This window comes from Carassius gibelio, chromosome A19, assembly GCF_023724105.1.
Source record: "Carassius gibelio isolate Cgi1373 ecotype wild population from Czech Republic chromosome A19, carGib1.2-hapl.c, whole genome shotgun sequence".
Taxonomy (NCBI): Eukaryota; Metazoa; Chordata; class Actinopteri; order Cypriniformes; family Cyprinidae; genus Carassius; species Carassius gibelio.
The window spans coordinates 26,360,927-26,373,692 of NC_068389.1; the positions used below are offsets into that span (position 1 = coordinate 26,360,927).

A 12,766-nucleotide genomic window follows, 5' to 3' on the forward strand; every position below is an offset into this window, starting at 1 on the left:
GATCTTTGACCCTTTCAGGATGGCATGACAGCCATACATTTGGCTGCCAAGAATGGACACACTCATATTCTGGAGGTGCTGAAAGACAGCGTTTCACTGCAGATCCAGAGCTCCAAGGTGCTTCATGTGAACACATGACCTCTGCTTATAAAGGTTAAGCAGAACAAAAATCTGCTGTAATGTTTCAGTATTAGTGAAACATATTTATGTGTGTGTGTGTATGTTTAGACAGGTTTGACAGCTCTGCATGTGGCAGCCTGTTTTGGACAGGTGGACTTCGTGAGAGAAATCCTGACTAAAGTTCCAGCTACAATACGCAGTGAATTTCCTACTAACTGCGACAGTCCCAGCGGCAAAGACGATGTGAAGAGACAACAGCTGTTCGCTGAGGTGACGGGACACAACGAGATACACTGCAGAACATGAGTGTTAGAAAACAAGGCATTTTTATTCTGGGGGATGCTCGCTTTGCATTGCAGCAGTTTTGTTTGTGTTTTGTTTTCACTGGGAGTCAAACCCATGAGCATTGTTGTTGTCATTTTAATAATGTGGATTAATTTGAACAGGTTTTTGTTGTTGTTGTTGTTGTTGTTGTTGAAGAAAAAAGGAAAAGGTTATTGAACTCACTGAAACTTCAAATCCATAAATTAAAATAAAAAATTAAATATCTACACATTTCCAAATCCTCTATGACATAAAATAAAGACACATAGTGTATATTTTCTTATGTTTTTAATATATTTACATTTATTAATATTTTTATTAATCAGTTCATGATTATATATTTATAATTTGATGTTTATTTTTTTTAATTGTTTAAAACCATTATTTAAAATTATTGTGTGTTCAGTACATTTACACTTTTTACAAATAAAGTAAAAAAGAGAAATATAACTCCTAATTGAGTTAATTTTTTACAGACTTAATGTCATAGTTTATTCTAAATGAATTGTATAACAACTTTCAATTTTGTATAAAGACCCAGTGCAGCAGTAAAATATTATAAAATGTGTATCATTTTTATTTTTAGTTATATTGTTTATTTGTTATATTATCATAAATATTAATTGTAGTTAATTTATTTATAATTAAATATATAATTATATAATACATGAAATATAAATAATATTATTTATACATTTATATTTTAAAATATTAAAACATTAATTTCATAATATTTCTACAATATTATTTCCTGTGTACTGTACAATAAATGCATTTTTCACCTCCATACATTGCACATACAAGTGCACTTTTTTTATTCTGTTTGTGAAACTTCTTACACCTTTGCAGTGTAAAGTATATTTAAGATGTTTTCTCTCAAAATAAGTCTTGATATCTCAAGGTAATTTAGCTTTTACTGAAACAAAAGCCACAATGTACATATTAGTGATTGTGAATCATCAGTGCATGATTTATTGTGTGTGTGTGTGTGTGTCTTTGTGTTCAGTCAGGTTACACACCTCTGCACCTGGCGGCTCAGTCCGGTCATGAAAACATGGTTCGCTTGTTGCTGAATTCTCCTGGTGTTCAGGCCGATGCTGAGACAAACATTCAGGCAAGGGATCAGAAGGACTGCTGCAGTCTGAAGAATGACGTTTGAGTGCGGTTCTGACCGTCCATCGTGTGTTTCAGGGCTCCACTCCTCTGCACCTGGCGGCTCAGAGTGGACACACGGCTTTGGTTGGGCTGCTGCTCAGCCGCTCTGGATCTCTGCTGCACCTGACCGACAAACACGGATGTACCTGTCTGCATCTGGCCTCTGCACATGGACATGTGGCCATGGTGAGAGTCCTGCTGGGACAGGGAGCGGAGATCAACCACAAGGACACGGTGAGAAGAAACCTGCCATGCAAAGAAAAATCACACAGAAATATCTCGATTATTTCTCATAGACAGCTGTTACGTTCCTCGTATGTTTTGTATTTTTGTTTGCTCCTTGCTTTTTTCCCCTTCTTTAGTGACTGCTAATCTGCACCTCTTAAAATACATTTATTTCATATCGAATGTCACTGTCTGTCTGTTGCCGGATCTTTGTCTTTCATGGTTTACCCCAGTGACAGTTGTGTCTCACTTAAATGTTACAAAACATCCCCCAAAAAATATCAAGCATGTAACATTTTTAATGTTACAGTATTTAATAATTTAGGGGATGCAAATGGTCAGATACACTGTTGCTGGAGTAACCAGTGATCGTGAAGCAGGTGATTTGTTGAAAGAGAGAGAAAAAAATAAATACATTTAATGGTGATTGACTTTGAGCTTGCTTATTTTTTAATGAATCAATTAGAAAAGCTGATTTTGATTTGAATAGTAATTGAATAAGTGTAGAAAGGATGATTTGATTCCTGTTGCTGAACATTTTCAAACTAAGGTTAATAGGCAGCAGCTGTAGAGGGAGATTAAGCATGTTGTGGTGAATGGACTAGAGGAGCTAGAATTGTGTAGATCAAGAATTGCTCAGTGCTGATGCCCATCCTTTTGTGCTTTTGTAAGGAAGAAGCGAGAAAAGCGGCTGAGGTTAATGAGTCCAAAATCAAAACTGTATTGCTGCATTTTGATTACTTTCTCCTGCCCTGTCGGGGTCTGGAAGTGAAGTTCGTCTCAAGTTACATCTGGCAAAGGTCCAGATGGAGGAGAGCGTGAGTATAGCTGAGAGAGTCAGGTTGAGCTGGAGTTTCAGCTTGAAATCCACTGTCTAGAAATGAATGCTGATACACAGATCAAGTTGCGGTAGCTCGAATTGGGAGTTGCCAGAGATGCACCAGGTCCTCCTGTTCCAGTAGCCCCCAGTTCATTACAAATTTCTCCTCCCGTGCCATTGGTTCCTCCAGTGTCATCGGGTCTGTCTGTTCAGCCTGCCCCTGCAGTAGGCTCCGATGATGCGATAAGAGTAGGATTATCAGGTAGTGCGTTTGATTTGAGTAAACATTGCTCTTATGCCCTCTCACCCCTCACAGTTTAGAGAGATTGAGGTGGACTGGTATTTTAATGTTTTTGAGTAAATTACTTCAGCTTTGAATTGGTCTCGAGAAGTATGGTCTTTGTTACTACAGTGTAAGCTAATGGGAAAAGCCCAGGACATGTGTGCTGTCTTGTCTTTGGAGGACCGTTTGAACTATGATGTTGTTAAGGCGACAATTTTGAGAGCTTATGAACCCGTACCTGAAGCTTATAGGCAGCAATTCGGATATTATATAAAAACATTTTGACATCCGTTCGTTGAATTTGCTAGGGAAAAGTCTATGCTGTTTGACAAATGGTGCATAGCAAGTAAAGTTACAGATTTCTAGGCACTTTGTGATTACATTTTGTTCGAAGAATTTAAGGGTTGTATTCCTGTTCGTACTGCAGTTTACTTAAATGAATAAAGTAAAATCAAATGTGTCTGTTCTTGCTGATGAGTTTGCTCTGACTCACAAAACCATTTGTTTTGCCTGTACTGAAAAAGTTCCTTCCATTTCTCCCATTTCGAAGGACCAGTCACGTTTTAAGTCTACTGATACAAAAGTTAGGGAAGAGAGAGAGAGTGTTTTTATTGTCACGAAACTGGCCATGTGATTGCTGATTGCCTTGCTTCCTTATCAAGTGTTGGTATTGTAAAGCCTGATTGACAATAAAAATCATGAGAAAATAGATGTGGGCTATCAACCTTTTTTGGGTGGAAGGTTTAGTTTCTGCTGATGTTCAGTCTACAAATCAGATTAAGGTGACAATATTGTGTGATACAGGTGCAATGCAGATGACCGGGGCTGAGGATGTATTGTTCTTTTTTCTTATGACACTTTTTGTGGTAGCTATATTTTGGCACCACATTAAAGTCTGATGTAGTGAAATATTCCAGGACATGTGGTACGTGGCAATTTTCAGGGAAGCCAAAACCAAGTAATTCCGTGTGCACTACTTGTTCCTACACCTGTGATGGGGTAACCTTTCGAGCATGTCATTGTCGATTGCATTGGTCCTTTGCCTAAGACCAGAGCTGGTAACCGGGACTTGTTAATGATAATGCTTGCGGCTACACATTTTCCGAAGGCAAAAATGTGTAGCGAAAATAACTGCTCCTGTAATCGCTCATGAAATTCTTTTCGACATTTGGGTTACCGAGAACTGTACAAACTGATCGGGGTACAAATTTTGCCCAAATTTGTCTCAAGTTTTAAAGACTTCCCATAGAGTCGCAAGTGCCATCCATAAAGTCAAGGGATATTATTTCTGAATGATTGAAGCTTTAAATGCTGGTTTTACACTGCCCAAGAAATTAGTTAACATAAACCAATGTGGTTTTTGTCATGTGAGTCAAAGGTTAGAATAATTTCAGGAAAAGGAGGTAGGCAAGTTTTTGTATTTATAGGGGGGGGGGGGGGGGGGGGCAGGGAGCAAGCAAAAAAAACATACGAGGAACATAACATAGCAATGAAATTAAATGGTCAAATGGATGCTCCTCTAGAGTATAAAATGAGATCTAAATAGTGTCTCAAACTTTGCGCAGATTTCCAGAGATACCAAAGCAGTCCTGTTATTGTTAAAGGGATAGTTCATCCAGAAATTAAAATTGTATGTTTATCTGCTTACCCCCAGGGCATCCAAGATGGAGGTGGCTTTGTTTCTTAAGTATAACACAAACAAAGTCTGTCAGTCATATAATGGAAGTGGATGGGAATCACAGCTTTGAGAGTCAAGAAAAACATACACAAACAGAACATAATTAAACTCTGCGGCTCGTGACAATACATTGTGTAAAGAGACAAAATGATCAGTCTGTGCAAGAAACTCGACAGTATTTATGTTAATATTTTACCTGTTCGAACTGTCCTGAGCATTTTCTCAACAGTTGGCACATGACATGCCATTTTTTCTTTACGGTGGATCACAGAATTATAAGTGCATTATCACCACCTATCACTCAAATCGACCATTGACACTCCTATTTGAGATTGTAGATCGTGTAAATGGTCCATTTCAGAGATAGGTGGCACTTATAGTGCACTTATAAGTATGCAATCCGCCAAAAAGCAAGGAATCATGTCAGGCGCCGGCTGTTTGGAACTCAGGACAGTTTGGACATTGTGGTGAATCAGAGGTAAAAAACTATATAGATACTGTTCAGTTCCTTGCACAAACCGATCTTTGTGTTCTACTGAAGAAACAAAGTCACTTACATCTTGGTTGCCCTGGGGGTAAAGGTGGGTGTACACGGTGCAATTTTTGCTGTCTTACGAGTTCGCATGTGATTTTTTTCAATCGTGTGGAAATCGCTAATGCTCGTATGGTCGCGGCTTGTATCATTTGCGATGAATTACGAGCCGAGCAGAGTGGCTTACGAGCACTTCCCGACCTCCCGATCATTTTTAAACATGTCTAAAAAGTTTGTGAGCTATTGGTTTAAATTTGTGACATTGGTGCGGTTGAACGAGCCGATTTGTTGATTTATCTGAAATTGACCAATCACGAACTAGGAAAACCACAGAAGAAGAAAGACGAAGACGGCAGCGCAACGGCGAATGTGGACTATTGACCAGGAGGATAAACTCGCTGGTCAATAAAAAAAAACTAATAAAAATTACGAAAGCTCATAAACTACTAAACTAAATAAAAACTCAAAATATAAAAATAAAAGCTAAATAAATAAATAAATACATTCTAATTTTAATACATATTATACTTGCATATATACTAAAAAATAACATTTCTACAATAGTAATAGTACTATGTACAGCAAATTAATTGAATTTTCCCACTCATTTCTCAAACTGTGCTCTGATATGCTGAAATACCAAAGCAGTGTGTTACTGTTATATAAAGTGAAATGTGTTAAAATATAGACTAAATAATATATAAATATTAGATGAAACGTAAAAAGAAAAAGAAAAAATTAATTATTTTTTTTACAAATTACAATAAATAAAAAAAAAACATACGAAAATACCATTTATAACACTAAAAAATATTAAATAATTTGAAAATGAATAAATCATAGTGTATTAATAAATACACTTCTGTTCAGGATTCCTATGCTCAGTAAGACTGCTTAAAATTTAGGTATGAATCATATATATATATATATTTTATAATTGCATAGAAAACATAATTTTTCACATTATTACTGTTCTTGCTATATTTTAGATCAAATAAATGCAACCTTAGTGAGCAGAAGAGAGACTTCTTTCAAAAACACTGAACTGAATTATTCCAAACCTATGACTGGAAATGTAAAACTAAAATATCAGTATTCAGAGCAGTAAAGCTGCATTCTTTTGAGCAGTAAAGCTGCTGTGTCTTTCAGAGTGGCTTAACACCGCTGCATTACGCAGCTAAAGCCGGCTTTCTGGAGGTGGTGTCAATCCTGGTTGAGAGTGGAGCGTCAGTGTGTGTTGAATGTCATGTCGGATGGACACCGCTGCAGTACGCTGCTCAGGAGAACCATGAGAAAACAGTCATCTTCCTGCTCAGACAAGAGAAGAACATACTCCAATTGCTGGACGACAAGAAGGTCATACTCACTGATACCCTGTTCGTTCTCTATGTGTGTTTGTGTGTGTGTGTGTGTGTGTGTGTTTATTTGTTTGTTTTTTCCAAATGTTCTAACTACCATATGTTTATTAGAGAGCTGATACTGATGGAGACTGAAACGTCACTACATTACTATACATCATACACAACACACTGTATTAAAAGCACATTTATGAAAATTGGTTTATGTGAAGATTGTTTTAAGTTCACCTAAATTAAAAGTTATAATATTTTTAAAGTTCTGTAAGCATTTAGGTGTAGATGATGGCACAAATTTAACTGTAATAATGAATGGGTTCAATTTTAGCCTCCAAAATTTATTGTAAAAAATCCATAATACTGGCCTTCATTCATATTACTTAGTTGAAAGAGTAAATACACTTTTTATAAGTAAAAATAAATGATAACTTGTGTATTATATTATATTTTACTGCCTACTCTGAATAAACTCAGCTGCGTAACTCAGCTTTTATTTAGATTAATACTAATATTAGATAAATTATGTAACTGATATCAAATAAATTATAAATAAAATTGTGTCTTATTGTTGTTGCTGATTTAATTGTATGAATCTTTATTGAAGAATTCTAAATGTGTTTTTCACAATGGTTAATTAGATGATTTTACATCACTGTTTTTCTGTAACGTGATGGCAGGGTTGATTCTTTCATTTTATTCTTAATGAGCAGAAAGGAACTTCAACACAGGTTTAAATGGATAAAAAAATTTGAAACAATGAAAATTAAAATTCCACCATGATTTTCTCACCCTATAGCCATCCTAGGTGTATATGACTTTCTTCTTTCAGACAAATAAAATCTGAGTTATATATATTAAAAAAAAAATGTCTGGCTTTTCCAAGCATTATAATGGCCATAAATGGGTGTTGAGATTTTGAAGCCAAATACAGAATGACGTCCAGCAGATGATGTAGGACATACAGTCATGGTAAATATAATCAAAAAAGGCTGTAAAAATGAATCTGCATTGTTAATCCTTTTGATCTTTTATTTAAAAAAATCACAAAAATCTAACTTTTCATTTGATAATAATAATATTAAATGGGGAGAAATATAATTATGAAATAAATATTTTTCTCTAATACGCATTGGCCACAATTAACGGCACCCTGTTATTCAATACTTTTTGAAACCTTCCTTTGACAGTTTAACAGCTCTAAATGTTCATCTTGAGGGTTTGCTGCTAAAAAGCTCATTTTCTGTTTTCTGTCATGATGACATGCCAATCAGCTAATCAACTCAAAACACCTGAAAAAGGTTTCCTGGGCCTTCAAAATGGTGTCTGACACTTATTGACACCATTCACAGGGAAGTTAAAGTCAAGAAAAATTAATTGCCAATAAGCTGTCTGTTCACAGAGTGCTGTATCCTAGCATGTTAACTGAGTGGAACGAAAAAGTGTGAAAGAAAAAGATGCACAACCCGAGAGAACCACAGCTTTATGAGGATCGTCAAGCAGACTGGATTCAATGAATGCACTTAGGCTGGGGTCAAGGCATCAAGAGCCACCACACACAGAAGTGTCAAGGAATTTGGCTACAGTTGTCATAATCCTCTTGTTAAGACACGCCTGTACCACAGGCAAAGTCAGAGGCGTCTTACCTGGGCGAAGGAGAAGAAGAACTGGACTGTTGCCATTGCTCAAAAGTCCTTTTTTCAGATGATAGCAAGTTTTGTATTTCCTTTGGGGTGCAATGTCATCGGCTGGTGTTGGTCCATTGTGTTTTTTGAAAACCAAAGTCACTGTACCCCTTTACCAAGAAATCTTGGAGCACTTCATGCTTCCTTCTGCTGACCAGCATTTTGAAGATGCTGATTTCATTTTCCAGCAGAATTTGGCACCTACCGCACTGCCAAAAGCACCAAAAGTTGGTTAAATGACCATTGTGTTGCTGTGCTTGACTGAACAGCAAACTCACCAGACCTGAACCCCAGAGAGAATCTAAGAGGTATTGTCAAGAGCAAGCTGAGAAACAAGAGACCAAAAAATGCAGATGAACTGAAGGCCACTGTCAAAGAAACCTGGGCTTCCAGACCACCTCAGCAGTGCCACAAACTGATCTCCTCCACGCCACGCTGAACTGATGGATTTATTAAAGCAAAAGGAGCTGGTTTTATGAAGTATTGTAATTTGAGTTTTTGTTAAATGTGAGGTAAAATCATAACAATTAAAAGTACCAAAGACTTAAACTATTTCAGTCTGTGTGCACTGGATTTATTTAATACATGAGTTTCACAATTTGAGTTGAATTACTGAAATTAACTTTTCATCAACATTCTAATTTATTGAGAAGCACCTGTATATACCTTGGTTTTTCTCATTGTAATGGATAATTCTTCTTCTGTGAAACAGGAAGCCGTGGCTGTGTAATTTCATGTTCATAATCACCCTGGAGTGCTCAAAATTGTGAATATGAATGGGAGTATACTTCAGAAATATTTTACTATGAATAATTTCTAGGGGTGCCAATAATTGTGTCCAACGTGTATTTCAGAAAAACATTCATTTCATAATGATATTTCCCCCCATTTCAAATTTCATACTGTGATGCCGTGTGGAATCAGAACATTACAATGATTTCTGAAGGATCTGAAGGTTCTGAAGGTGCCAGCATGCTGGACTGCATAACCAAACAAAACAGATAAACCCATTATAAAAACACAGCATTTGTAGCATTTAGTGGGGACATAATTACTGAATATAATGACTTATACGTCTTTTTATGCATTGCGTATTGCGCTGTGTAAACATAAAACCATGTGTGCATTCGTGATTGAAGAAATGACAAACAACAAGCTCTATACTGCTCAAAACTCGCGTTTGAATCATAAGTGGTGAATTCCTTAAATATAATAAAATGTACATACAGGCTGTGAGTCAGAAGCCTTGCCCTTCAAAATTTGGAATTGCCCCACTTTATAGAAACAGCTTTGTGCACAGCCTTCCCAAGATCAAGTAACAGCCCTTTTCCTCCATAAAATGCGCTGCACACATTTGAATATTTGGGTTGAACTGTTCTGGAACAGTGTTGTAAATACAACTTAACCACTGATTTCTAGTCGTGGCCTCTTTTGGAAGGCCAAACAATGAAGTTTTGCTTTCACAACGAACCGCTCTTAGCTTTTATAAAGAATATCTCTTTGATTTTGAGACTTTAGTTTTTGCAACTTTACACATCTTCTTTATGCACCAAGCACTTGTAACACTCCAAAGAGAAAGGACCAATGTTAATCACATCTTATGATCCTTTTACTATAACTAAGATTGTATTCGTCTGCAAGAAGAAAGTCATATACAATACATTGAGGGTGAGTAAATAATGGGATAATTTTCCATTTTTGGGTAGACTTTCCCTTTAAATGCATTGTTCTGCTGAAAATAAACCAATTCAAATGGCATCATTAATCATGTTCTGTTTTGTGTGTTGTCTGTAGTTTGTGTTCAATCTGATGGTGTGCGGCCGGATGAATGATAATCTGGCTCTGGAGGAGTTGGTTCTTCATTCTCCTGCTCCTCTGGACACGTGCGTCCGTCTGTCGCGAGCTCTGACTCTGGCCGCGCTCAGAGAGAAGGTGCGCTCCATCGACCTGCATGCCGCCGCGCTCCACTGTGAGCTCATGGCTTCTGACCTCCTGACCCTCGCCGCCTCAACCGGGGGTCATGGCACAGGTCTGATCCTCAGGGCTGTGGATCACCGTGGTGCCAGCATGCTGGACTGCTTGATCGAGGGAGAGCAGAAGGCCGTGGTGTCCCATCCGGCGGTGCAGATGTACCTGACAGAAGTGTGGTGCGGAGGCCTGCAGTGGAATTCATGGAAGATCCTGCTGCTGTTCTTCTGTTTGCTGCTCTTCCCTCCGCTGTGGCTGGCGATCTCACTGCCACTCAGACACCGGTACAGTCTGACACAGTAAACTTCACCAAGCCTATTTGATCAAAAATACAAGAAAGACAGTAATTTTGTGAAAGATCACAATTTTCAGCAATGATTACTCTAGTCTTAAGTGTCACATGATCCTTCAGAAATCATTGTAATGTTCTGATTTGCTGCTCAAGAAACATATAATTGATTAATAGAAAGTTCAAAAGAAAGGCATTTAGTTAAAAATATAACTATTTTATAACATTATAAATGTCTTCACTGTCACGTTTGATCAATTTAATGTGTCCTTTTTATTAAAAGTATTTATTTCAAAAAATAAAATCATACCGCAAAACCTTGAAAAGTGTTATTTAAGTATTATTTGTGTACTTTTATATTATTTACTACATTTTCATTTTACATTGTTTATATTTTCAATTCATATGTTTTCATTTAAATTTTAGTATGAATCATTTCTTAATGCACTTTCGTCTTTTGAGTTACTTTTTTTTTTCTTTTTTTTTCATTTAGCTAAATTTTGTTTTTGTTTTTTTTGTTTTAGTAATTTTAGTGGCCAAGGCGACATTTATAATTTTAAATCTAGTATGTATATTTAATTTTATCCTTGTTTCAATGAATGAAAACCATTTCAAAAGTTGTAGTTAACAATAACAGCACTGGCTTTTTGATAATTTTTTCTAATTTATAAACGATTCAATCTATGCATTTAGCAGACACTTTTATCCAAAGCAACATTTTTTTTTTACCAAATATGTTCCCCAGGGAATTGAACCTACAACCTTTTGCATTGCTAATGCAATGCACTACCGCTGAGCCATAGAAACAGTATTATAGTGTTTATTAATATTTTATTAAATTAGCTTTTGTTTTATGATATATTTTTATGTTTAATAAAAAAAAAAAAATTATTTCAGTTTTAGTTTCCAAGGCAACATTTCTAATTTTAGTTTAAGTTTGTTTTTAATCTAATATTTGCATTGTATTTTATTATATCTTTATTTGAATTAACAAAAACAATTGTAATAGGCCTTTAGATAAAAAAATGGTTCTTAAGAAACATAAATTAAATAATATGTATCCAAACTTTTTACTGCCTGTGTTTCTCGGTTGAGGAGAAATTTGTGTAACTGATTGTTTTAATCTCCACTCAGCTTCAACACCATCCCAGTCATGAAGTTAATGAGTCATCTGGTGTCGCACGTCTTCCTGTTGGTCCTGTTCATCTTAACAATCGTGTATCCACCCGTGAGTCCTCTGTCTGAGGGCCGTCTGGTGCCCGGCTGGTCGGAGTGTCTGTTGCTGATCTGGCTTTGTGGGATGCTGGTATCCGAGCTGACCTTCCCAGGTGAGCGTGCTGGATTAGCGTGGATTGGTCTTCTTCTACTGGGTTTTTCCGCCGTGGCTCTGCTGTGCCACCTGCTAGCAGTCTTCACCCAATGGTGGCCACCAGTGCACCTGCACTGCCTGTTTGCTAGAAACGTCCTGCTGGCCGTGGCAATGACACTGGGATTCATCCAGCTGCTGGAGTTCCTCACGTTCCATCACTTATTTGGCCCATGGGCTATAATAATCAGAGACTTGATGAAGGATCTGTGCCGGTTCACTGTGATCCTCATTTTGTTCCACACTGCCTTCACGCTGAGTCTCACTGCTTTGTGTCAGCCATATCCACATGATTGGAACAACAGCACTGGTAACGCCACACAAGTGACCATTCTGAGACCTTTAAACATGTCTGTGCCACTCTTCTTTGCTTTGTTTGGTTTAACCGAACCAGATAAAATTCCCATGGTGGAGCATTCACCTGCTGCCATGGAGTTTTTGGCTAAAACGGTATTTAGTGTGTATCTGGTGGTGACTTCCATCGTGTTGATCAACCTCCTCATCGCCATGATGAGCGACACGTACCAGCGCATCCAGGCTCAGTCTGACATGGAATGGAAGTACGGCCGCGCCATTCTGATCCGCGATATGAGCCGCAAGTCTGGAATTCCGTCTCCGTTCAACCTGTTCAGCAAACTCTTCTACTCCATCAAGCTTCTCTGCAAACGTGCAGGTAGGAGTTGCTTTTCAGTAAAGATCATTTGCATGTTACTGGGGAAGCTTGTGTCTGGCAAAGAATAAATTGGCAACTCTTTTTTTCTTGCAAGTGCGAGTGTATCTTGTATATGCAAGTTATAAACTCGTAACTGCAATATCTGTGAATCTCAGAATTCTGACTTTTTTGAGATGTAAACTTTTCTCAAGTTTCTCAATTTGAAATTTTTCCTTAGAATTTAAATTTTATATCTAACAATTTGAACTTTAAAAACAAAAAAATCTTGCAGTTTTGACTTTTCTCTTGGAATTCTG

General features: G+C 37.1%; 2 protein-coding genes across 6 annotated transcripts in view; one reads left to right on the plus strand and one right to left on the minus strand.

Moving 5' to 3' along the window:
• The window catches only part of LOC127935318 (60S acidic ribosomal protein P1-like), a 568,794-nt gene that overhangs the window by 225,895 nt on the left and 330,133 nt on the right, over positions 1–12,766 (minus strand). The window lies entirely within an intron of this gene.
• Positions 1–12,766, plus strand: part of LOC127935305 (serine/threonine-protein phosphatase 6 regulatory ankyrin repeat subunit B-like) — a 64,022-nt gene that overhangs the window by 47,589 nt on the left and 3,667 nt on the right. For both annotated transcript variants that reach the window (XM_052533049.1, XM_052533048.1), the window contains exons 21-27: positions 19–117; positions 229–390; positions 1,451–1,558; positions 1,636–1,833; positions 6,287–6,493; positions 9,969–10,426; positions 11,566–12,470. In XM_052533049.1, coding sequence (XP_052389009.1) covers positions 19–117; positions 229–390; positions 1,451–1,558; positions 1,636–1,833; positions 6,287–6,493; positions 9,969–10,426; positions 11,566–12,470 — 2,137 coding nt within the window. The remainder of the gene's footprint in view (positions 1–18; positions 118–228; positions 391–1,450; positions 1,559–1,635; positions 1,834–6,286; positions 6,494–9,968; positions 10,427–11,565; positions 12,471–12,766) is intronic.